Source organism: Perca fluviatilis, chromosome 16 (assembly GCF_010015445.1).
Source record: "Perca fluviatilis chromosome 16, GENO_Pfluv_1.0, whole genome shotgun sequence".
Lineage (NCBI taxonomy): Eukaryota > Metazoa > Chordata > Actinopteri > Perciformes > Percidae > Perca > Perca fluviatilis.
In genome coordinates, this window is record NC_053127.1 from 17,545,887 (window position 1) to 17,571,434 (window position 25,548).

Consider the following 25,548-nt stretch of genomic DNA (forward strand, 5'->3'; position numbering starts at 1 on the left):
TGTAATAAACTGAACATGTAGAGGAGTGACAGGACGTCCCAGCAGTGTTTTTTTTTTCCACATTTATGTAGCCCTTTGTATTCTGAAAATAAAGCATCATCATACGAACAGTGTGAACTCTGTCATTCACAATATTAAGAGTCAAGACACTGATATTTCAAAAAAAATCCCGTAAATCTTTATTTTGACCAACATTTGAATCGTCAAAAACTTTACACGAGTTCAAAATAATTTGTACACGAGTCACGATTGGTCATAAACAAATGTGTTCTACATATCTATGTTACATTTTATGACATATAATTCAAGTCAGTCAGCAGATTTGCTACTTTATTTGCTGTACGTGTAACTCACAATAGGCCCCCAAAAAGTCTCCTGGATTTTAATCACTTTAAGCTAATGACAATCTAAATCAGTTTCCACCCTTGTCTTGTGTTGATCTGAACACAACAGCTGCATTTAAGTAATATCCTTTAAACTGGCTGCATCTCTTCATAGACCTGGCTAAACCAGTATTTGCAAATCATTTGCAGCGTTCGTTTGAACACACTTTCTGCAACAAGCGGTTGGAGTTTACGGCAATTTAAGTAGGATCACTAAACTGACTATAAAGTGATTCAAATCACACATTATATGCAGATATTTTGAAAAAAAGGTAGATTTTTGGATACTATTTGGGTCAGGTTGTGTCTCAGCACAGAGAGAGGAAGCAAAGTGTGCATATTACAATTTAGAGTTGTCCTAAGACAGATCAGTTACCGATTCCCTGTGTAATAAATGCCCTCAAATAACAAGAGATCAACACACTCAGGTCCTAACTCACCGGAATGTTTCTGAAAACAATGAGACAGAAATGAGCGATCAGATAGCAGCAATCAGATAACAGAGAAACAACATATGGACATAAATGACATGAGAAGGACTGCCACAGAAACAAAATTTAGATCACATACTTGTACAAACAAAAGTATATAACATTTAAGGGTGATTTCTGCTACATTACCTCAAATCTTCCTTTTTGCAACACAGATCTGACTGAAAAATATCAACATTTACAAATGCAAGTTTTCCTTTTCTTCTCTCATTTTGAAAAGTTTCCAAACAGCAAAAACTTTAAACTTGGACACACAACTTAACAAAAGGTTTTAACAACTTCTTTATCGCCTATCGTCACATGATTCAAGAAAATAAATAAGGAACAAAGGGAGACGAAAACAGTAAACACGTCTGATGAACCAACTACTGCTTACTGTGTAGATAAATGTGCTAACATGTTTTGGAAATCTATTCGACCTCTGCACACCAGATGACCACATTATTGTTTAAATATTTGTATTTTTTTTGTCAGACTATAAGTGCTTCAGACAGACAGTCATACAAAGTACACAAACACACATACTCACTCATTGAATCGGAGAAATAAATTTCCCCAAAAACTTTGACTTAAGTCCTAAAAACACACATTTTTAGATGCAATGTTTGTTCCTAAACACTAACATGTACAGGAATGAAAAAAATATTTTTTATGAATATTTGAAGATAGAGTTTTTTCTTTTTTTGAGAGCGAAAAACCATCTGATATTTCCTAAAAAGTTGCTTACTTGCTGGTTTATCATGTCACAAATACACTTTGTAACAGCACACACACACACACACACACACACACACACACACACACACACACACACACACACACACACACACACACACACACACACACACACACACACACACACACACACACACACACACACACACACACACACACACACTCTCTCTCTCTTTCTGGATGGCTCTCTCAGCGGAAGAAAGACAGAGGAGGAGATAAATAAACAGAGAGAGACATACTGGATTGACAGGATGTTTACTCCACCAGTGTACTCCGATCGTCTCTTAGGTCAGTCCGTACATCCACCTGTCTCTCGTGTCAGCGTGTCGTCTCTATGTCCCGCCGTTGTAAGAGTAGTCCGCCTTGTTGTGCATCACCAGCTTATTGTCCACAAAGTAGAAGCTGTCAGACTGTGTCTCATACGGGTGCAGGACCATCTCTCTGACTGTGAGCAGACACAAAAACATCACTGCTGTTAGAGCACTGGTTCCCAACCTAGGGCTTGTGCCCCCCCAAGGGGTCCCAAGATGATTAAAAGGATAAAAAGGAATAACACACATGTTTTTAGCTATGCTAGCAGCATGGCTGACTTTTCCTCTAGCACCACCATGAGGTTGACATTTGGGGTTTTAAATGAAATGACTCAGCTTTAGGACGGATTGCCATTGAATTTAGTATAGACATTTATGTCCCCCACAGGAAAAACGAATGTGATTCCCGTCAGCCTCAGCTGTACTTTGTATTAGTGCTAATTAGCAAATGTTAGCATGCTAACAAGCTAAACTAAGATGGTGAACATGGTAAACATTATACCTGCTTATCATCAGCATGTTAGCCTTGTTATTGTGAGCATGTTAGCATGCTGATGTGAACATTAAACTCAAAGCACCGCTGTGCCTAAGTACAACATCACAAAGATGCTAGAAGGGATAGGGTTAATATGCTTTTACGTCCGTTTTGGTGAGCCCAAAGGGAAATATGAAATTTTAAAAGTAGCCTACATTGATGGTAGCTAGCTAACGGTACGGACTACAGAGAAAGTGTGATATTTTTACATCCGTTTCAGAGCGACAGAGGGAAAAATATTTCAGTCGACACATTAAGCGGAACCGAAATGAGGAACTGAAATTTGCGTTCTAATCCGGTCCGATTCCTATGAGTTGCGTAGGAACCGGTTCCATGGTGGAACCGGGTTTCGGCACCCAACCCTAGCTGTAGACTTGTTTCTCGTGAAATACACTGGACACTATCACCTCTTTAGGACACTAAACAAATCCTTCAAAAAAAAAAAACAATCCGAGAAGAAAAGATGACTCTTTGGTTGAACTGCTCTTGTGAGCCCAAACAAGTGTGCAATTAATCGTTTACTCAATCAACAGAAAACCAATCGACAACTGTTTTAATAATCTAGTATTTGTGCCAAGTCAGCTGCAAAGCAAACACACAAAAACATATAGGCCTACTTACTGATGTCCTCAGACAGAGGTGGGAATTCGTAGATGTGTTCACAGGTGTTCTTGCTGCTGGGCATGCAGAAGCCAAACTCAAAGTCAAAACTCTTGAGCAACTTCTCTCTAAAATAATGTCTCTCGATCATCCTGAAGTTTTCTATCGGCTTGTCCCCGACCGTGAACTCAACGCTGGAGGAACGAAGACAGACAGACAGAAAAAGGTGATTGATACAGAGAAATCCGAGACAGTAAAACAGAGAGAGAGAGAGAGAGAGAGAGAGAGAGAGAGAGAGAGAGAGAGAGAGAGAGAGAGAGAGAGAGAGAGAGAGAGAGAGAGAGAGAGAGAGAAAGAGAGGACACATCCGTGTAAATAAAGATCAACACGTTTTGACTTACGTAGCTCCAACTTGTCGCAGTCTGAGAAAAGCGGGGGTGAACTGGTAACGGACAAATCGGCCGGCGTTTGGGTCAACATCCCTCTTCTCTCCTGCTTTGTCTAATGTTTGTGTGGAACGGAAACAGAATATAACAAAACATTTTCCCTGGCCTGAATATGGTTGACTGAAAACAAACATGTTACTACAAAGAATATTAAACAACCCAAAATTCAATTTACCATGAAAGTACTAGGTTTATATTCCACTTCATGTTTGCGACAAAAAAAAAAAAAAAGATTTGTGGTGGGAAGGTACTGGGTTTGTTTAGTGGATGTGTGCAGCCTGCATGTATGAGGCAGTTTGATAATCATACCTGCAAACTCATAAGGGCTGAAAAAGGGGACACGTGTTAAAAAAAAACAAAAAGAAAACGTGTTTACTCCAGCTGCTAGCTAACGGTAGGCTAACATTACCTGGTGCCAAGTGTAGTGTTTACTTGCGTGACATGCAGCGATTTTTTGGATGCCTCTAACGTCCGTTTCGGAGCATCAGAGAGAAGTGCAGGCATAAAGTGGCACCGAAATTCGCATTGCTATTAGCACAGAGTCTCGGTTATCGGTTAACAGTCATGTTAACAACAACGTTAGAGAAAACAATTCTGTTGTTGGCAGATAACAGCACTTACCTCAAAACTAATGTCAGTGATTGCCAAATGAATGTGTTATTGTGAAGAAGACCGCAGTAGGTTTTGAAACTCTCGTTTATGGGAAAGTATAATATGTACCCCCCCCAAAATAAAAACTCTTCGGATCTATTCGATTCATGCGGATGACATTTGCCCCATTCAAAATGGCGATTTTCGCCCGAAAAGCTACTAGTTTGCAGGTATGTATAATGTTGTTTACTAATTATTATAATACTTATTTTACATATATTTTCATGGTATAATAAAAGGTTAAGTGAAAGAAATCCATCTCAATTGACTCACCTATGGATGGAGGTTTGGTGATTTCAAACAGCACTGTGGCGGTTTCCATATCTCTGATCTTGAACCTGGTGAAGTCAATGTTGTAAATGTTTTCGTCCGAGCTGCAAAGATAATCTGAGAATGGGGGGGGAGAGGGAGGGAGGGAGGGAGAGGGAGAGGGAGAGAGAAAAAATTGGGATGATGATGAGTTACAGATTAGACACAAATACTTTTTATAAAAACACATCAAGTAGCCTACATTCATTCCCTGATCAATAAATCAGATAAGAGGAAAGCAGTAGGCCTCAGTATTGAACCTCAATACTTTGAGAGCGAAATGTGTTCATAGCAGAGGGTGATGGTTGGGATCGAAAGAGATTTGAAGACTTTTTTGAAAACATTCTTTGATCAGATATTTCCTGATTTAGATTATGTTTCATATAGGCAACGCTTATTGTAACAGTGATGCACAGAGCACTTTTGGTAACTAATAAAAGGTTTAAAACATGTTAAAAGGTAACAAAAATGTTCTTGGCTCTGAAACTCAGGTATCGTATCGACACCACGAACGAGGATTTTTAAACAAATTCCCGCCCCAAGAGGATCAGTTACTTTATTATTAAAAATCTTGTTTGCAGCTATTAAATATGTTTATTCATTTTCTTTATTAATGAATATAATTAGCAAATATATTAGATTGAAATTATGACTGAAAATAAATACTAGTTATGTTGTTTTAACGTTAATCTCTGCAAACAAAGAAATTATTCTCTTACAGTAACAAACACTAGTTGCGCTGTTGTCAGGAAGCTGTAATCTCAAGAGCTGCTTTTCATTCAAACCTCTCCACGAACAAAAGCAACACAGAGAACTAGAAAAGAAATTCTAAGTGGCTATATTGAAACCTGCGCTCCAAACTTGACCTACCCAAAAACTTGAACAACAAAACAATGAATGAACAATATATTCATATAACATAAATTCAATCCCATTTTAAATCAGTTTCACTTTTTGACAGCTCCCTGTGACCATTTGAAGTACATTTTTGACATGAATTGTAATGTAAAAATGCGCACACACACACACACACACACACACACACACACACACACACACACACACACACACACACACACACACACACACACACACACACACACACACACACACACACACACGTTATTTTTATTCCTCTAATCCTTCCTGCCCTCACCAGGCAGTGTCACTGCTTATTAGCATTCCCTGGCACAACAGACACTTTCTGCTTCCTGCCTGATCCGATGCTACTGCAGGCTGGCAGTTGTAACTGCAACATCTCTCTCCATCATCTCCACCGAGGCCTGCTCCCTCCTTTGCCTCACACCAGCAGCCAAAAAGCTCACACAGATTAAAAATAAATTAATACATTTGGGATAACGTTGTTTCAGGGATTTCAGAGTGGATCACTGCAGGTTTGAGCAGCCTCGAGAGAAGCAGAGAGTCAGTAAATGTGAGTGATTACACGTCAACAGATCTGTGTTTGTCACACAGACACACAGTGTGTCCGCTGACAGCCGACCACATCTGTCTGCTCAAAGACCAACAGTAACAGCAGTGGAGACATGGACGTCTATCGGTACAGTGAGGGATCATTTAATCGCCAACGATGGCAGCTCTGATCGGCTAATCAACCCACCAGCTGTTCTTTGACACGTTGACAGCTTTCAGCCCAAAAAAAACATGACAATATCAAGATGTTGCTATCAGATCCCAACTGTGAATCTCATGCAGGTCTGCTTTTCCTATTTCTACTACAATATAAAGTATTTTGCTAAATTGATTAAGTCAGTAACTCAATTTTGTATATCTCTAAAAACGATAAATAAGGTTTTTCCTTGAGGGGCCAGTGCAACAGTGCATGTAGTTATGTCTTTCAGTTTGGCAGATAAGGATGTGTGTAGGAACCGACTGACATCACACTTGAGGGGAAAAGGTCTGACTTGAAATTAACTGCTGATGCAACACACCTGGCAACCGACAATTACAGATGGCTGTGGCTATTGATCGCCCCTGCATCATTAAATCTTGACTTGCACCTGTAAACGATCATTGATATCAGTGATATCTCAATTATTACTAAACGTCAGAAACATGTTCAACAATTCATTTACAAAACGGCTTCACTAGACTAAAAAGATAATTTACACAAGGACATAAAATGATGGCTTCAATGTGAGTGAAAAGAATGATTATTTTGATCACACAAATTAATTGTTATAATTAAATGAAGTTTATAAATACAGCAACACCCTAATCAAACCGCATGCAATGTGCTGTTCTCCAGCAGCCAAAATGAGGGAAATGATTGGATATCATTTCAACGATTAGTAGTAGTTCACCAGTGTTGCCAAGCGTAAAATGTAAATGAGATAATATGTAGGTCAGGACCAATTAGGATGAAAGTGTTTTTAGACATTTACTTACAGTGTTACCAAACTGGAGCCTTTTTGCTTCTTGAATGGTGTTTATTTCTACATTAACACCCCCTGGAGGATTATCTACAATACTCCCTGCATGTTATTTCTCATGTTTATATATTTATGCCAAAGCACAGAACCATAACCCGAAGTCACAGCGTGTTGTCAACTCAGTTTACTGTACGAGCTGAGTGTTCCTGACAGAGCTGATCTGATTCCTTGTGACACTCTGATGCCTTTGCTCCTCTGTCAGTCTGAATGCTAAGGTCGGCGCTGATCACACTGCTGTACAACACATGAAGATTCACACAGCCTCCATACACACATACACAAAACAAACAAACACCCTCAGCAGCCACATCGTTTGAATGAATAACATACAACATTTATGGCCGCAAGGAGTCGTAATAACAGTTCTGCATTTAGTGTGTGTTCATATGCACGTGTATATTACACTGAACCACAGCTGGTGTCAATTTGCTAACCAAGTGCTAAGAGTTACCTTTGAGCCTCCTAATGAAGTACCATGAGGTCAAAGAGTTGTTTGCAATGTGTTTGCATGCTCTCACTTCATCTCACAAAACCTAAGGTGTTTGTAGTAAATATATTTATCCAGTTAGTATCCCCAATGTATTTCAAATGATACTGTAATTATTGTTTGCATTAGTTTATATACTCATATTGCACTATTCCTTCCCTCTCTTCAATTGTTTTTGTATATTATTTGTACATTTCTAAATTCTATTGTATTGTTATTTTGCACTTAGTTATATTTCTTAATGTCCTTTCTGTTTTTATTCTTATATGTTTAGTGAGTGTTGTACTTTCAGAGCAAAGATTAACCAGAGTCAAATTCCTCGTTTGTTTGCGCAAACCTGGCCAATAAAGCTGATTCACATTCTATTCTACACATAGGATGCTGTTTAACACATCCACATATTGATATTTAGTGTACAATTTTTAGAGTAACCTAAAAAACAGACAATTAGAGCCACTAATATATTGCTGAGCTATGTTTTTGCTGCATTGGCTAATCAAAGTGTAATGTATATTTGATTCTCTCTAACTGTCTAACTTACTTTTTTTTAAAACATCCAAAGTATTTTAAGTACGAATGTGTTTAATGATAAAAAACAGATTTCTGCAGTATTTACAGTATCTCCTGAAGACAAGTAAATCCAGCATCAGCTGAGCTCTACAGAATATGGAATATGGTCACCATCTGCTAATACTTGCAGGATATTACAGTAAAACAGTATGATAAAAATATCAACAGGGCCATACTTTTGCAATTTCTAAGTTGTAACCTTCACTGATCATAACTCACTTGTTTTTCTGTACTGCATGCATAACCACAACCAGCGACTCATGCGGTGGGCTCTGTTTGTGCAAGATTACAACTTGGAAATCCGTCATAAAGAGGTGATCTACTGTGGGAGGAGAAAGGCACCTAGGCCCAACACAGCTCACATTGGATAAAAACAAAAAAACTGTTTAGTTTCTTGTATGAAGGAAAATCCAACTAGTCACTGGAGGGAGGAGGTAGAGATAAAGCAGCGAGGGGAGGGAGCAGCAGATAAAACTGGGATAGCTAAATTACTCCCTACAGTTTGACTGCCTGGTTTCAATAAAATGGTTTGTTTTCTCAAATTCAGCTTAAAAGGTGCTGTAGGTAGGATTGAGAAGATCCAGGACTTAGCCAAAAAATGTGAACATCGACAACTTCTCAGTTCCTCCTCCCCCTTTTCTGCTAAAGCCCAAAACGTTCTCCTAAGCCCCTCCCCCCACAAGGGAGAATGATTAAAGTGATTGCCCAAAGTGATTGACACACAGTTAGACCTGATTGGTGCATCTGAACAGGGAGCTGTGGATTTTTGCAAAGCGCACTACAGGCTGTAGGTGGTGCCAGAGGAGCCGGATTTTCTTTTAAATTACCTGCTTCATGTAGTGCTACTCGAACATAAGGTTAGTTTCAGCAAATATGACAGAAAGTAAGTTTTATAAGTCTTACCTACTGGACCTTCAATATAAAGAAAGAGACTTGATGTGTAACAATCTCCTCCACTAAGCACTCTGAACTGCGATGAAGTTTGTTTGATAGCATTATGGTGTAGAGGAGCGACACACCTCGTCCCTGTCTAACCGTACGTACACACCGCCGCCGACTTGAGCTTCTAAAGTTACTGGAAGTCATTTTCAATGGAAGCTGGCTTCTCTCAGCTGCAAGGAGCGGCAAATCTGTCGGCATCACATTTGGGCGTTTTGAGCGACCAGAGCATCAATCAGAAAGTTGAACTTTGGTCAACTTTATGGCAATGAGCTATGACGCGGTTCAGCGGCAACCGCCAGCAACCAATTGGAATATAGACGTCCTTCGCGCTGGCTGATTCTGGAGAAACATACGATGTAAACTTTCGTTCCTACCAAAACATTAGTTCAGTGAAAATGGAGGAAAAGCTCATAATCGCCGTTGCTGGGTTCCCTATCATTTATGATATGACGTTGTTTGCGTATAGGGACCAATTAACGTTACCTGCCGGTCACCTCGTCTCTAAACAGTCGACTCGCAGTGAAGTCCTGCATGGGTCAACAGCTGGCGGCTGCTCCGCCTGCCAGCATTCTGTTCATGATTCTGCTGCGGTTCAGCGGCTAACGAGCGAGCTAACTGCTAACAGACACTGCTGCGACCAACAAACAATACAAATTCTGTCATTATATATGTAATTTATAAAAAGGTTTCTAGTGTCAATGGATTGGCCGTGCAGCGGCTGCTTGTGCTTTTTCTTCAATCGTGTGTTGAACACGTCAGAGTGGTTAAAGCGTCAATAAGCTTCCCCGTACTTTTTGACAAGCGTCCTTGACAGGGCGGCCAGAGCTTCTTTGCAGCTCAAGTCGGCGGCGGTGTGTACGTACAGTAACTGACCTGAATTTGCCTGCTGATGACCACAGGATCATGGCAACAGTGCTTAGGTAAAAATGGGGATGGCTTTAAAATGTGAGACAGTTTAAAGTGCCCATATTATGAAGAAAAAAAATAAATCCCTTTTTTCTGAGATTTGGGGTGTTATTTTGTGTCTCTGGTGCTTCCACACGCATACAAACTTGTAAAAAAAAAAAAAAAACATCCATGCGGTTTTGAGCGAGATACGGGTTTCTGAATGATTCCTAACTTCAGTCTCCGGGTGAGCTGTTCAAAATCGACAGGGCTTTCTACGGCAGGAGCCGAGACGAGGTGGCTAACCGTAGCATGCTAGCTCGTTCTCAATGGCAAAACACTGCTACAACACACATAGGCACCGATAACATGGGTGCTCCGCATAGGTGCTCCGGAGCCTGAGCACCTACGGAAAATACTGAGCACCCACGTGTGCCAGACTGCCAGTAGGCTACATTCATTTAAAATTAAACATTGCAGTTGGTGCTAAGTGGAGCGTCTGCCATAGTGTGATTGGTTATGTCGCTGTCAGTCCCCTGCTCCATATCCTATCCACCAATAACAGTGTCTCTCGGATGAAAACGCCTCTTTTAGTGACACCCCTCCATCCCCCCACTTAGTGCATGATGCATCTCCAATATTTACCCGTGTTTTACCTCTTCTCTGGTTATGCAACTTGTTTTTTAAGGTCTGATAGAATGAATCTCTGTTAATCCAGTTCGTTTCGATAGCCAGGCCCACTAATTCATGTTTAGGCCTAAGCTACTAGACAGGTGGCGTTGATTCTTCATTTCCTACAAAGCTGATCACAGTTACGTGGCAGTTAAACTTCTCATCTCCAATCCTATCTGTATTTGTGAGAAGTGGCGCTGTCCTGAGTTGAAGGATAGCCTACTTTACGGCTTTATTATTGAGTTAATAGGTGTGTGTGTTCGTGTCGGACGCTGTCCATTTCCTAAGGTTCTGAAATGCAAAATTTTTTTGACAACATTTATTTTTATTTTTTTTAAGAGAGCGTGCGCCCGTGAGCACCCACGGAGGAAAACGTAAATCGGCGCCTATGACAACACACACTAGTTAACCTTAATCTACAACAGGGGTGTCAAACTCATTTTCACTAAGGGCCACACTGGAAAAAAAGAGAATCACACCAAGGGCCAGACATGTAGAGTTTGACATGCTTTTGTTACTGCGTGTCACTTTTAAAAAAAAAAACATTTTGTTAGCTTTTTTCCTCATTTTTTGCTGTTTTCGTTCTGACTTTTTTGTGCCTTTCTCAGACACATTTGTCACCTTTTTGTAAATTTGTTGCTTTTCCCGACATTTTTGTACGCTTTTTGTCGCATTTCTGTAGACATGAAGCCCCACAAAAGTCATCAAAAGAGTTCCTTAGCCGTCATAGAATTTAGCAAATTAAGCAAAACAATGATCTTTTTTTTTTTTTAACAACAACAACAACAACAACAACAACAACAACCTGTTTCACAGCCTGAATATAAAAACTCTCTCTGCTTCTGGGGGGGGATTTCTGAGTCTCAGAGTCAGCAAATCTGCCATATTCTGCTTTGAATGTCATATAATTGCAGTTTTAAAAAACACTTTCCTGTGTTTGTGGTTTGGCGCACAACTAGGTGGGCCAAAATTTATTGTGAACCCAAATTTATATACGGGCCGGGACCTAAATCTGCAAGGGGCCGGATTTGGCCCCCGGGCCTTGAGGTTTGACACATGTGATCTACAAAATAACTACTCACATGTCCCTGTTCTGCAGGTATTCCATGCAAAGTTAGAAGTGTGCCCTTGTTTAGAATAAGTCTCCCAGCTAATCCTGCCTTGTACTAACTGAAGTTGTAGAAACAAACCGCTAGCTGATGTGATCCTTACCTAGCTACTGCGCATGTGCGCCTCCCAACAAAGATGGGATAGAAGTGCGATGCCTCACTCTGTAGCTAAAACAGAGACCTGAACACACAGGGTGAAAAGAGGATCTGCGGCAATGTGCAGTACAACAAAAATATGGTGTTTTTTTTAAATAATAATTAAAAAAAAGACCAGGTAAGGAAGAGAACCTGAGTTTGGTTTGATGGAGGTTCATTGCAAACATTTCACATTTGGCCAAAAAGCAGCCTCTGACACGCTCTCAGTTGTAGACAATATCTGTGATGGGCCTTCCCCAATTACATGACCCATCTGTATCATCTCATAACGATTTTGACGAGCAAATAAAGTTGACCTTGTTTTATCACCAGCTACCCAATTTTAACGACACAATATGGAGCATTTAACTGCATCAGATCTACACTAGCACACTACTAAAATAGTACAAGCCAAAAATGAGTGCAGGCCTAAGTGGGTTATTTGAGCTCTGGGTGCTTAACAGACCTCGTGGGTTGAAAATTAGAATTTATTCTCACAGATAATCACTTGGTTATTTTGCTTTCACACTGAAGACCTCGCAGTTCCACAGGCCGGTTCAGTATGAACCAGTTATGCACGTATGAGTGCTTTTGTCACTCAGAAACTGCATCAGTGATGTTCATGAATATAATTGTTTTTAGACTGAATTTAGCTCAACACTGACCAAAGTTCTAGCCATGAGCTAAATTTCATGTCACCCATTTCAGAAACTCTCAACAGCAGTAATGCAACGTTAAAACATATACTGTGGCTACAGAATATACTTCTTCCTAATTGGCTGGAAGGTGTCTGTTAAAACGATACATCGGAACACCTCTGACTGGATAACACCGCTAGAAAACCGGCTGAGGTATAAGTACAATGATGCATTACAAGTTGTCCAGATATAGAAAATACATAATACAGTCCTCCTCAACCAGTATTTCCCCATGTCGGGACAATTTATCAATTTAATCTGACTAGACCAATGGTCCAAGACACCAAAATATTCGATTTATTAAAATGTAAGACAAAGAAATGTGAGTTGTGATGGACATTTTTCAGCTTTGGGCATTTAATAATCAAAATTAAGGCTGTAACTAACAATAATTTTGCTCATTATCTTGTAATATACATAAATCGTTTAGTCGATGAGACATCGCATAGCTAAAGGTTATGTCTTCAATTGTTTTGATTGACCAAAAGCCCAAAATCCAGAGATATTACATTTCTAATTTGATTTAAAAAAGCATCAAATCCTCTTATTTGAGAAACTGGAATCAGAAGACTTTTGCCATTTGCAAAATAACTAATCAGTTATCAAAATGGTTAGTAAACTAATCATTTCAGCTTGAAAACAAAACAATTGATTAATCTGAAAGTATAATCATTCTGACAATAATTGTTGCATCCCTTAAAGATGCAGCTCACAAACTTTATGCTATTTGAAAGTCACTTTTGAGATTTTTTTTCTGAGAATTTATCCAACACAAAGTTTCCTCTTCTGTGCTCCAAGCAGCTTTTTGACGGTGAACTGTTGTTAAGTCTGGCTGAGCTGTGCTAAGCTGTCAATTGTGAATCATGTCACTTAGAGAGGGAATCAATTTTAGCCACTTGAGAAAGCAACAGAAGGGCTTCATGTTGTTTCCTGCTTTGTTCGAACACCACAAACGGTGTCAAGCAAGCGTGAGTGTGTGTGTACATATGTCCATTTCTGTCTATGTAATCCGTCAAGTGACAGCACAACTATACTGTTAAACAGGGGCACAGAGGAGAAGAAAGAAAGTGAGGAAAGTAGAGAATGAAGTGTGTGGGAGAACAGAGACGCACGCTCCACTGGCTGTAACCACAGGGAGATGCTTCACGTTGCCGTAGTGATTCAAGCATGTATCCATGTTGCTGTGGTGATTCACACATGCCTCCTCTTGTCTCCAGCGATGACGCTGCGAGATAGGAAAGTGAGAGTTTCCAAGACCATAACAGGATCGAGTGTGGGAGACAGAATCATTTTGTGTTGTCCGTCGCTGTGAAGCTGGATAACAATCCACTGCATAGACTCAACCATAGGGATCACCAAACAACAGACGTACAGATAAATACACAAAGATGTGTCAAAATACAGCTAGACAATTAAAGAAACCATCAGAGTACGGTGACCATCAGAGGGAAGGAACAAGCTGAGCCAGAGGATGTTCCCAGAGCTCTTCCTCTTCTCAGTAAGCTGTGATTATGGACTGGATGAGCAAAGTTCCTCATTCCTCATCACAACATAAACATCCTGTATTATCCTGAGCTATTTATAAAAAAAAGTAATAGCAATAAGGCAAAGAGGAAAAGGATAAGATAAAATATGATTTAAGTGTAGGTATCTTTGCTGTAGGACTAATTACAAGAGAGTAAAAAGACCAGCGGTACATGTAGAACTAAAGCTGGGAGAAAATCCGACTCCAAGAGTGTTTGCATGTTATCACACTCGGTATGTATCGTAACGGCCAATGGAACAGTGTTGTGAGTTAAGTAAGGCATTATACTGGCCTTTAAATAGTCAAATGCCCTGCTGGCCACCTGTTAGCTAACTACTGGTTTAAGACCTGAGTTGGTGATAGATGTAGGTGTTCTTGTGCACATAAGAGTTTATTGGCTGCCACCTCTCCACGTGTTTCTCTATAAGAGGCCTGTTTGAGATTTAGGGGTGTGCCTTAATTAAAAACAGCATGAAGTAATCAGCAGCTTTATATACTGTGACATGATGAATACACAAATTTAAATTAGCCATTTCAAGCTCTTTTCAACAGTAATTGTGGTAATCAAAATGGCTCAAGTCAAGTGGCAAGAGAGGTCTTTAGTATTTTAGAAAATACAACATTTCGGTCTTAGACCTTCATCAGGCTAATTGCCTGACACAGTTGCTGCATCCTGAACTTGGGTTTGCAAAAAAAGAAATGCAAACAACCCAGTGTTTTTTTTCTCCTATCCTAGAATGTGTGTGTGGAGGAGACAGACCTTACTCCACAGCGCTGTGGAGATAGGTCTGGCAATACAAGACTAATGAATAAGTAACAATAATGAAACAGGGCTCTAGTGTGCGACCAATTTGGTCGCAAATGCAACCAAAATTTGTAAGGGTGCGACTAAGATTTTTCCTAGGTCGCAACGGTGCACCTAACGTCCTTACATCCACTGCCTCTCCACAAACGAAGCAATGTTGTTTATATCGATATGTTTAATGTTGCGTTACATGACCCATTCCTTCTGTAAAGCCGTGACTGTGATTGAATCTCTCCTCCGCGCAGGGGAGAGAGAGGGGGGAATGACCTGTAGGAAAGGGCCGCAGGTCGGAGTCGAACCTCTATATTTACCAACTGAGCTATCCGGGTGTCCTCTTTTAATCGGTTTTTAGTTTTTTAGTTAATTTAGTCGGTTATTGTTGTTGAAAACAAGTTTGAGCTTTCTCAAAGAGAGATAGATAGATAGATAGATAGATAGATAGATAGATAGATAGATATCTCCTAGGCTATTTATTTCAGATAACTTTCATTTACATGTGTTGCAGCTGTATATTTTCAAACTGGTAAAGGAAACCTTGTCTTTGCATTTTATTTTAATCACAATCTGTTTTAATAAAAGAGCTTGTGAAAAGTGGCTTTGACTTAAAACTGAACATTTAGCCCACTTTCTAAAAAAAATACAGAGCTATAGATCATGTATCGCCATTCAGTGCTAATGGTGATGCGAGGAAAAATATGGGTGCACCTAAATTTTGTGCTGGTGCACCTAAATAAAAAAAGTTAGGTGCACCAGTGCAACCAAGGCAAAATGTTAGTCTGGAGCCCTGTGAAATAATGTAATATATGTTGGAGCTATTCATTGTTTTGTTATTGTTAGAGCCATAGCCATCGTTTGTTATATTTAATAGTTAAATATTAATTTATTTAATTTCTGTTTTTGCTTGAATTATATAGCTACATACATTTGTTTATATCATTAGTATTTTATTTTGCTTATTTTCAGTATCATCTAGTGCTTTTGTTTTGAAAGTACCAAGCAGCCTTAGCCACAGGTGAAGTCTACAAATATGGGTGAACAGGTATGTGGGAGGTAGACACCGGGGAGGGATGATGGTTTTTTACCAGAGCCTAGAGACGCCATTGCTCCTTTGTATGAAATGTTTGTTTGCTGAGAAATTGGATTAATAAACCTCACAGAAATGCCATCTCTGCCTGGACAATGAACGTTTTTATCTCTGCGTTAAGATTCACTCCTTCGGTGCCTCAGTGGCTTTTGGACTTTGAGTTTTTAGTTTGTTTTGTTCAGTCTGAGGACAATTCGCCACTACAATATATGTTTGTCTGCATAACAAATGCTTTTACTTTTGCTACTTTAAGTATGTTTTGCTGATAATACGTCTGTACTTTTACTCAGATTTTGACATTGTGGTATTGCTACTTACTTCAACTACTGATACTATACCAGTCTTATCGGATGTGGTGTCTACAACCTTCCTGATAAGGTTATTTTCAATCAAGCTACCTGACTGCAGAATTAAACTGCAAACTCCAGCTATAACATTTAAACAACAGTTAAACTGAGTTCGTAGATATCTGTACTCTACTGTAGATATCTGTTCAAAAGAACGAGTGTAGGATTATAAGCACACGCAAACACGGCACCTGGCTGTTTTAAGTCTCTGCTCTGGTTAAAGTGAACTCATGCTAAGGAAGCATACAGGCTGCAGGATGACACCCTCAGTGACCCCCAGCACCCCCACTCTGCACCTTTCTACTCAAATAAAATCATCATGTGAAGAAGTGAAGAGGATACAATGCAAGTCATGTATGTTCAGAATTAACTGCAAATTAACGGTCATCTACGGTGGCCCTGAGAGGCCACAACACGCAACTAAAAGAAAACACATGCAAATAAACCACAACACGCAACTAAAAGAAAACGCATGCAAATAAACCACAGCACACAACTAAATGAAAACGCACGCAAATAAACCACAGCACACAACTAAATGAAAACGCACGCAAATGAACCACAACACGCAACTAAACGAAAACGCACGCAACTTTTAGTTGCGCGTTGTCCTTTAGTTGCGTGTGTTTTCTTTTAGTTGCGTGTTGTGATCTATTCGTGTACATTTTCTTAATGTTGCGTGTTGTGGCCTCTCAGGGCCACCGTAGTCATCTGCATTTTGGGACTCCTTAACTGCTCCATCAAGTCTTGTTTTTCAGCTTGGTTGCACTTATTCCAACTGCACACTCACGTTTTTTTAAGCACCACTCTCACCCACCACCATAACTGTGTGCTAAACTTAACCTCCACACAATACTGGTAGGCGGCTGACAGGTCACAGGGCTACTGAGACTCCACCAAAAGAGGTTTAAAGCACATATGCAGACAGGTTAACATTTAGGAGAGAGGGGTTCCAGTGATGCATTACCATGTGTTTGAATAGGGCCTATGTAGATTACATAAAGAAGGGGAAACGGCAAAGACGTGATACATGACTCATACAGGAGCTGTAACATCTCGACACCTTTGTCCTGCTTTGTGTCAATCAACAACCGACAGTGGACTTACTCTCTGTGATCTTCTGCAAGCCCAGAACATCATCCGGAGTGATCACCGTGCTGCCCTGCAGGTCCTCCTCCATGGTCCCCGGGACCCCCACGTCGGTCGAGTTGCAGCCTTTCTTCACTTTCATCGATGCCGTTTGCTTCGGGCTGCCGCTACTGCTGCTGTCAGTGCCTCTGCCCGGATTATTACCGGCAGCCTTCTTAGCGGTTGATGGGTCCTGGCTGTTGCCTCTGCTGGTACAAGAATAGCTCATTCTCCGCTCCTCCTCCCCCTCTCCTAACCCAGAGCTTCCAAGATACAAAACAGTTGCCTCCCTCTCCCCCTCCCTCACCGAAGGATGCACAGTTGCTGTCTGTTATCCGGTGCCTAATTCAAATCCGCTTGGGCTTTATGAGCCTGCAGTCGGTCTCCGCAGACGGATTGCATGCAGCGCCCGCGGCTCTCGTTGGTTGAGCGCAATATGCGGAGAGGGGGCTGATGATGTGACGTCTGCTGCTTTTCTGCGCAGCTGCTCTCAGATACGCTATTTCGGTTGTGTCAAGTCAAACTTGAAGTCTCTGGGGGAAAAAATCAGCTGGGTTTGAAATTGAAAAAGAGTCTGCAGATGGCAGTTGCTGTCAAGGAGGGGGAGGGGGCCATGCTGCTGGTGCTTCTGCGCGCGATCTGCGCTTCAACCGACAAAGGCGCAACAATCCAGTTGACACAACTTCCGAGGTAAAAGAAGTTTTCTGTCAAAAAGATGATAGAGAACACTGATTTGCAGACTTTGTGCAAACAGTGAAAATTTGACAAAGATGAAAGGCAAACACTAGGTCAACCTACAGTTGGATAATTGGCTAAAGAGGATTTCAAATCTATTGGATAATGGATCCAAGGGTGGGCGTTACCAAAGTTGTCAAAGTACCCCTCCCTCTGCATTATAAGTAGCCTACATAAGAAACAAAAGAAAACACACATATCTCAATGGAAAGAGAAAGTACAATTAAAGGTCCCATGGCATGAAAATGTCACTTTATGAGATTTTTTAACATTAATATGTGTTCCCCCAGCCTGCCTATGGTCCCCCAGTGGCTAGAAATGGCAATAGGTGTTAGCTACAGACACAGAAATGGCACATCCTAAGGAAAGGTCATTGTGGGACTGGCTCTAGTGGCTGTAATTCTGCACCAAGGCTGAATTTTGGGAAAGAGACTTCAGATACAGTATTAGGGGACCACTAAGGTCTATAGAAAAGCATCCAAAGAGCACCATGTCATGGGACCTTTAAGACAATGAAAGTACAAAAAGTACAGGTAGCCTATTGCATCCATCAAGTGTAATAAATTAGAGAAAACATGACAAGTTGGCTTAGAGTGTCAATCCAACATACCTCTCAGCACTGAGTTGATAATGTTACCACCTATAGGAGAGGGGGTAGATCCCAGGACTTTAGATTTTAATGCAAGACTGTTACTTTAATACTTCTTCCACCACTGCTTTTGTTCAAGTTAGCCCATTCAAATATGTTAAGTCTAAGATCTGCAGCCTCATTTGCATTGACGAATTCACCTGTAATTAGCTACGTTTTCTCCAGACTTTACATTTATAGCTGTTGTCTCCTGCTGGAAACAGTCATAACTGTGGCATTGTAGAAAAGATCATATATTGGTATGTTGGTCCTAAACAGGCAACATCAGATCATTGTAACCCAGAAGTAGAAGCTGAGGAGATAGCAGAATGGAAACAACTGTGTGAGCTTCTAATCCTATTTCTGTCTCTCCTGTTGATGCATACATGTCACAATTGAAGACTGGAGAGGTGGTTTTTAAAGTGCACAATTTGTGTCTTTATTAACAAAACAACAACAAAACACACTCAAACCAAAATAAAATAAAAAATTAAACTGAGGCAAAATAACAGCAAACAAACAAACCAGCAACCTGCCAAGTCTCTTCTTTCTTCTCCTGAAGCCCTTTTAACTCAGCCTACCACCTGCACAAGTGATTATAGGGTGAGCTAACCTGAGCAAGCAACATTAAAACTTAGTTTCTTAAAACATTATTATAATTGGATAGATCAGTTACTGCTGATATTACTATTTATACATATATGTGCACCCACAAGAATAATATATATATAAGCATGTCATTTACTGCAGAACTATCTTACCCATTGTTCTACTCCTTAGGATTGCCCAGCCCCTCCCTACAGAAAGGACCTAATGAGGCAAACCTGCATCCACTCTCCCTGATTAAGCTGGTGAGCAGCTTATCTACACCCCACCCCACATAACACTATGAACCCATAAAACCTGCCGAACAGGCCTATGTCAAATAATAAAGTAACAAACTAAAACAATAACCTACAACATTACACTAAAATTAAGGATTAAGCAGACACCAAACAGTATTAATTTTCACCTCTGAAAACAATTCTTTCTAAAAAACTCTGGCCATAGTGGAGATTTGGGAAAACTTTGTTTGTACGTAAACTGAGACAAACGGAGGTTTAGGCAGCCGAGGAAGTGAGGAAGAGAAGAGAGAGGAAGTGATTTGTTGCTGTTGTTGCTATTTTCGGGATTCTGATTGGTTAACGTGGGCTTGAGCTTCTTGTTACACTGCCACCTACAGGTTTGGCATGCTCTTGACGGCATTGACAGCATATATTTATATATATATTCTTGTTACACTGCCACCTACAGGTTTGGCATGCTCTTGACGGCATTGGCAGCATATATATATATATATATATATATATATATATATATATATATTTTACACACACACGCAGGTACATTTAAATGAACACTTTTCTGAAAACTGACAGCATGTGCACAATGTTATTTTTGAAAACGGAGAGGTTAATATGTCACACATGATTATCTAGCACAGCTCTCTAGTGGCACTGTGTGTGATGATAACAGTGGCAAACCAACTGAAACTGCAGTTAACAGCAGCCACAACAACAAAGCCCTTGTTAAGACAAAGACAGAGATTTAAAGGAGCCATTTAGAAAGTTTTCAGCTATATTAATGTTTTATATGTGGCTCTGCACTGATTGACCCCAGAATGCTTGAGAGGTATTAAAGAGTGTGACGATTCCCTAAATTATCATCATTATAGACCTGGAAACTCAGGGTTTATGTGGACATGTTGCACCCTAGAGGCAACCTGCATTTACTGCAAAACTTTTTTTTTCTAATATTGACTTAAGTTTGTCCTTTACTGGGTAGCTGTGTTACTATACTGTATCTATTCCGATGGGTTCCCCTGACCCAGAGTATGTAATTCATCATTCAATTAAGACAAGAGGTGACTGTGGTAGTTGTTTTAGTTCATATGCTGACCAAAACCCAGATATTCAATTCTCAAGTTCACAAAGTTTAAGGCTAGCTTTTTCCAAACAGACGTCAAAACAGATTTCTAAATTTTAGCTTGTTTCTTTGTAATTAGTATTACATATGCAGGCTGCTCGTGTGGCTGGTAAGTGTGTGCGTGTGTGTGTGTGTGTGTGTGTGTGTGTGTAAGAGAGAGAGAGAGAGAGAGAGAGAGAGAGAGAGAGAGAGAGAGAGACTGTATAGGGCAAACATGTATAGAAGATCTGAGGTTTTGTCATGTTGATGCATGCATGTGCACACTGAGAGTCGGCTATATGGTCACTGTGGGCTCTTCACATCGGCCTGCTGAGTTTGCTCATCCTTTTGTCACGCCTGAGCTGCTGCTGCTATCATCAGCAGAAACACACATAAACACACACACACACACACACACACACACACACACATATGCCTGTTCTTTTTCTCATTCTGACCTGGACAAATCCACTTTGATCAAGAATGTGCTCACAAAAATATTCTTATTGTGATATAATTTGTAATGTCCACATGTATCTCTCTCTCTCGCTGTTGTAGAAACAATCACGGAATAACATGGACACACACACACACACACACACACACACACACACACACACACACACACACACACACACACACACACACACACACACACACACGCACTCACACAGACAGAGAGTCTGGGCAATGTGCTGACCTCAGTAAGCCATTCCTAAATGTTTATTGTCCAGTGCAGCTAGAGGAAAGAAGAGGATGTACCTACCAGCTGCTCTCTCTGTGTTGTTTACTCTATGCTTTCCTGCTTTGATGATACAATAAAGAACACTGTAAAACACTGACAAACATACATTTTGATTCAGAATACATTAAATAAGTTGTAAAACATGAACGGCTTTAACAATAGTGTATTTAAAAGCATGGTACAGATAAATCAAAAGTTTAAAAAGTATTTTTTTGTTCATAGAACTACCACTATATTTTCCCTGTGTAATAATAATCTATTCACGCTGCTACCTAAAAGTGAAACTTCCAATAACATCAGTCGATGCCAACGTGCTACCACTCTTGCCAATAAGGCCTTTCAAGCCAATACAGTTTGCCTTTTCAGTTGGTGCCATTGCCATCCCCCCTGCTAACCTTCATTGTTGATTTATTCACTTGGACAGGTTTTCCTAAATTAGCAACAGGTACATTCATTCACAACTCACATTTATACCACAAACGCATGTCCTCTGCTGGTGTTCACAGACAGTGTGAGTCTGTTTGGACTGGCTGCTTTTTGATAAAAATGTATATATATATATGAACACCCATCCGACTCTCTTGATTCACCATAAATTGCTGCATTTGTTATGATACATAAAAGAGCCTGATTGGATTTCCAACATGGCCACCATCTTCCTATTTCAAATCCAGTGTTAACGTCATTGATCAAGTTTTTCCAGCTGTCATGAAACTTTGTATTCAAGTTTTAGGAAATGAGATTGCCGTTGAAATGCATTTTCAAATGAGTCAACACAGGATGGAGACAAACAATTGTTCTGAGTCTTGACAAACAAATATCAGGATCTCTGATACACATGCTGCACATGTATTGATAAACAAAGTCAATCTGAGTTGGTGGTGTTGAGACAAACTCACAACACACTATGACGTCATACAATACAATGAGGAAATATATATATAATAAATATTTGTATTACAGACTGAAGGTTATTATCATTCATGATAGCATCCCAAGAGTCAAGCATGTGATTGGTTAAATACATGTAATTAGCTAATAATGTAAAGAGATACTGACTAATTGGCCAATGATTGATTAGTATTGTCTATATGCCTTTATTTGGAGTTTTTGCAACAAATGGCATGCAAATCTTTCCAAGGGTGCCTGAAAAGTAGCTTTTGGAGAATTTGCCTCTTTTTACTAAGTGTCATTATTTTTTCATTTGATAAATCACAGTATTCCTTTATAATATGCTGTTAGTGTAAATGATTACTAACAAAAACCTTAGATTTAATCAAGATTGAATTTAAACTATATCAAAACAGCAACATAACGTGTTTTAAAACTGAACTATGATTTCACTATATTTGATAACTGATCTACAAACTGGTGGAGAAAGCTTTACTGTTTTTCCCCAAAATATAGATTAATCACAGAGCAGTGTAGATGTGTGCCCTCTTTGTGTTTGCATGAATCACTGTGTGTCTGTGTGTTAACCCCTCTGTGGCTCACACAACAACACAATGGAGTCCAAAGCAAAGTGCTGACACGAGTCCAGGCGTGCCTTCCCCCCTGCCCGTCACCCATGGGTGTATATATACCCCCATACACACCATCTCTGCAGACCGTTCAGTGGAACTCCTGCGATACACAGTTCACCAGTTTGGGTAGGTCAAACCAGTGGACAATACAGTACAGTTTCCAAATCTATGGGCATGATGTAGTAAGGGTCTCTGATGTAATATATCAACTAAAAACAGGGAGCCTTGATTGGTTGCAGTGAAGACAGAAAGGCTTGTTTATTACAATTACTGCAAATAAGGGTTTTTTAATACAAATCAAGGAAAGGAAATAGGTGGCTGAAAGTTATAGGCTTATACAGTATGTCTCGTGAGAAACCTGGGAGTGAGGTACAAGCCTCTGAGAAAGCTAAAATGCCACCCAGAGTACCAGACAGGATGAGGAATAGGTGGTAATTTATTATACAGATTTGTTTTTTAGTGTAGTCTGACTGTCTGTGTATTTCCCCACAGGTACTACAGCAAAACAAAACAAAATGGCTCAGACAAATCCCATGCCCATGGGCCCTTGGAAGGTAAGCATATGGTGTACACGCTTAACACTACATAACCCATCAGCACAGGGAGTAAGAAGAAGTTCCAATGCATGATTTGGCACCCTTTCAATTGTGTCTTTTGTTAGGCTAACTCAACTGTGTCAGATTCGCCTTCATTCATTTTTTTGTGTTTTACAGATCACCGTGTACGATCAGGAGTACTTCCAGGGCAGGCGTATGGAGTTCACTGCCTGCTGCCAGAACATCATGGAGTGTGGGATGGAGAACATCCGCTCCCTGAAGGTTGAGTGTGGCGCGTGAGTACCCAAAGAACACTTCCTCACTTTTTGAAATGCTAAAGCGGATTTAAAAACTAAGCATCTTTTTTTTTTATTTTGAAATTGTGCTGATTTTATATTTCCTTGGTTTCTGATTTTATTATTTTCACTCTCCGCTTTCAGCTGGGTGGGCTACGAGCACTCCAGCTTCTGCGGCCAACAGTTTGTCCTGGAGAAGGGAGACTACCCTCGCTTTGAGGCCTACAGTGGCAGCAACTCCTACCGCATTGAGAGGATGATCTCTTTCAGGCCCATCTGCTGTGCTGTAGGTTTATCATGCAGCACAGTAACAGCCCTCAGTCCACTTTAGGCTGAGCTTTATCTCAAATTGTGCTAAACCCCCTCTCTCCTCATTTGAACAGAACCACAAGGAGTCCCGCATGACCATCTTCGAGATGGAGAACATGACCGGTCGTCAGTTCGAGCTGTGTGATGACTACCCCTCTCTGCAGGCCATGGGCTGGATGAACAACGAGGTTGGATCCATGCACATTCAGAGTGGAGCGTAAGTCCATCGTGTTTTTTGATGTGAAGCGCTATATACCTTCAGCTAGTCCTGAGTAACAGTGAGCTACAAACACACACTGGCTGGATCTAAGAATCTGCTTTGGACAACTTCAGCTATATACATAACTATTTTTAAGTTTATACTTGATTTGTATGCATTTAAGTATGTTCTTTTTTTCCTGCAGCTTTGTGTGCTACCAATACCCTGGCTACCGTGGCTACCAGTACATCATGGAGTGTGACTGTCGCGGAGGAGAGTACAAGTGTTATCGTGAGTTTGGCTCTCACTCCCAGACTCCCCAGATTCAGTCCATCAGGAGGATCCAGCACTGAGAGGGCAGCGCTTCTATCACACTTCCTTATCTCCTCCTCCTCTTCTCCCTCCTCCTGCACTTCCACCCCTCCTTCTCTCCCTCCTCTCCCCTAACCCCCATCTCCCCGGCTCCGTTGGTCAAAGCAGGATCCCGGGCTGGACTTCAGGTGCTTACTGGTGTCAGTTGTTCACAGCACTTTTGCATTTTTTAAAGAAACATCACAAAAGAAAAGAAAGATGTAAGAAAGACAGAACATAGGAATGACAATGAATTGAGAGAAAAAGCTGAATCAGTGTGAAAGTGAGGCCTCATCTGCCAAGGTTTTCTGCAGAACGGTAAATCGCAAGTTTTTGCTCTTTTTCATCTCCACCATTGATGGCATCATCATTATCATCATCGTCATCATTGTCTTCTACATCAACACGATCACCAGTCTTGCTGTTACTGTGATTTCCATGACTGCCTGTGTTCAAGACGATGAATAAAAAGAATGAGCAAAGAAACAGAGATATTCACAATACGAGTGACATGTACCTTAATTACATTACATCTGTGTCTTTTCTTTCTCTACTGACACTTTGACGCCGCCGGTGACATTCAAATCATAGTGCTTAAATGAAGAGCTGGAATAAGTTAGAATATATATGATGTCAATCAAGAATTAGATTAAAAAAAAAAAAACATTAATGGGTTAAATTCACACACAAACTGCATTTGAGTTTGACCTGTGCAGTTACATGTCTACTGAATACTAATCCATCTAAACTAAACATTATAAATTAATGGATGGTTACAGTTTAAGAAGTTTAAGTCTAAGATTGACGAATAAACTAACATTAAGATAGATTAAAATGAGTCCATGTTGTGAGCCACGTTTGTGGACAATATGGGAAATGTACCTCAGTCCTCACATCCTATTGATGGAAAAGCTCCTCCAGAAATAGCCAATTTCAATTTCAGTTTCTTTTTTGGATGAGTTTTAAAAGGAGCTATAGTATACA

General features: G+C 40.3%; 2 protein-coding genes and 1 long non-coding RNA gene across 3 annotated transcripts; 2 read left to right on the forward strand and 1 right to left on the reverse strand.

Annotated features, from left to right (window-relative positions):
* Positions 1 to 155: 155 nt before the first annotated feature.
* unc119b (unc-119 homolog b (C. elegans)) lies at positions 156 to 17,666 on the reverse strand. The gene is made up of 5 exons (XM_039778534.1): positions 17,278 to 17,666; positions 4,426 to 4,539; positions 3,457 to 3,556; positions 3,077 to 3,249; positions 156 to 2,054 (listed from the first exon to the last, which is right to left on the reverse strand). The coding sequence occupies exons 1-5, from the start codon at positions 17,525 to 17,527 to the stop codon at positions 1,942 to 1,944; spliced, it is 750 nt and encodes a 249-aa protein (XP_039634468.1). The 5' UTR covers positions 17,528 to 17,666; the 3' UTR covers positions 156 to 1,941.
* Positions 17,667 to 17,829: 163 nt separating this feature from the next.
* On the forward strand, positions 17,830 to 19,531 carry LOC120544639. The gene is made up of 2 exons (XR_005636528.1): positions 17,830 to 17,988; positions 19,442 to 19,531. It is a non-coding gene; the product is annotated as an uncharacterized LOC120544639 (long non-coding RNA).
* A 3,352-nt stretch (positions 19,532 to 22,883) lies between these two features.
* Positions 22,884 to 25,065, forward strand: cryba1b (crystallin, beta A1b). The gene is made up of 6 exons (XM_039778535.1): positions 22,884 to 22,999; positions 23,366 to 23,427; positions 23,587 to 23,705; positions 23,850 to 23,991; positions 24,089 to 24,231; positions 24,419 to 25,065. The coding sequence occupies exons 1-6, from the start codon at positions 22,918 to 22,920 to the stop codon at positions 24,564 to 24,566; spliced, it is 696 nt and encodes a 231-aa protein (XP_039634469.1). The 5' UTR covers positions 22,884 to 22,917; the 3' UTR covers positions 24,567 to 25,065.
* Positions 25,066 to 25,548: the final 483 nt, after the last annotated feature.

Coding starts and splice junctions, on each gene's coding strand:
- unc119b (XM_039778534.1), bottom strand. CDS start 17,527: ATGAGCTATTCTTGTACCAGCAGAGGCAACAGCCAGGACCCATCAACC. Junction 4,540..17,277: donor CTTGCAGAAGATCACAGAGA/GTAAGTCCACTG, acceptor CCCCATTCTCAG/ATTATCTTTGCAGCTCGGAC. Junction 3,250..3,456: donor CTGCGACAAGTTGGAGCTAC/GTAAGTCAAAAC, acceptor TCGTTCCTCCAG/CGTTGAGTTCACGGTCGGGG.
- cryba1b (XM_039778535.1), top strand. CDS start 22,918: ATGGGTGTATATATACCCCCATACACACCATCTCTGCAGACCGTTCAG. Junction 23,428..23,586: donor TGCCCATGGGCCCTTGGAAG/GTAAGCATATGG, acceptor TGTGTTTTACAG/ATCACCGTGTACGATCAGGA. Junction 23,992..24,088: donor TCAGGCCCATCTGCTGTGCT/GTAGGTTTATCA, acceptor TCATTTGAACAG/AACCACAAGGAGTCCCGCAT.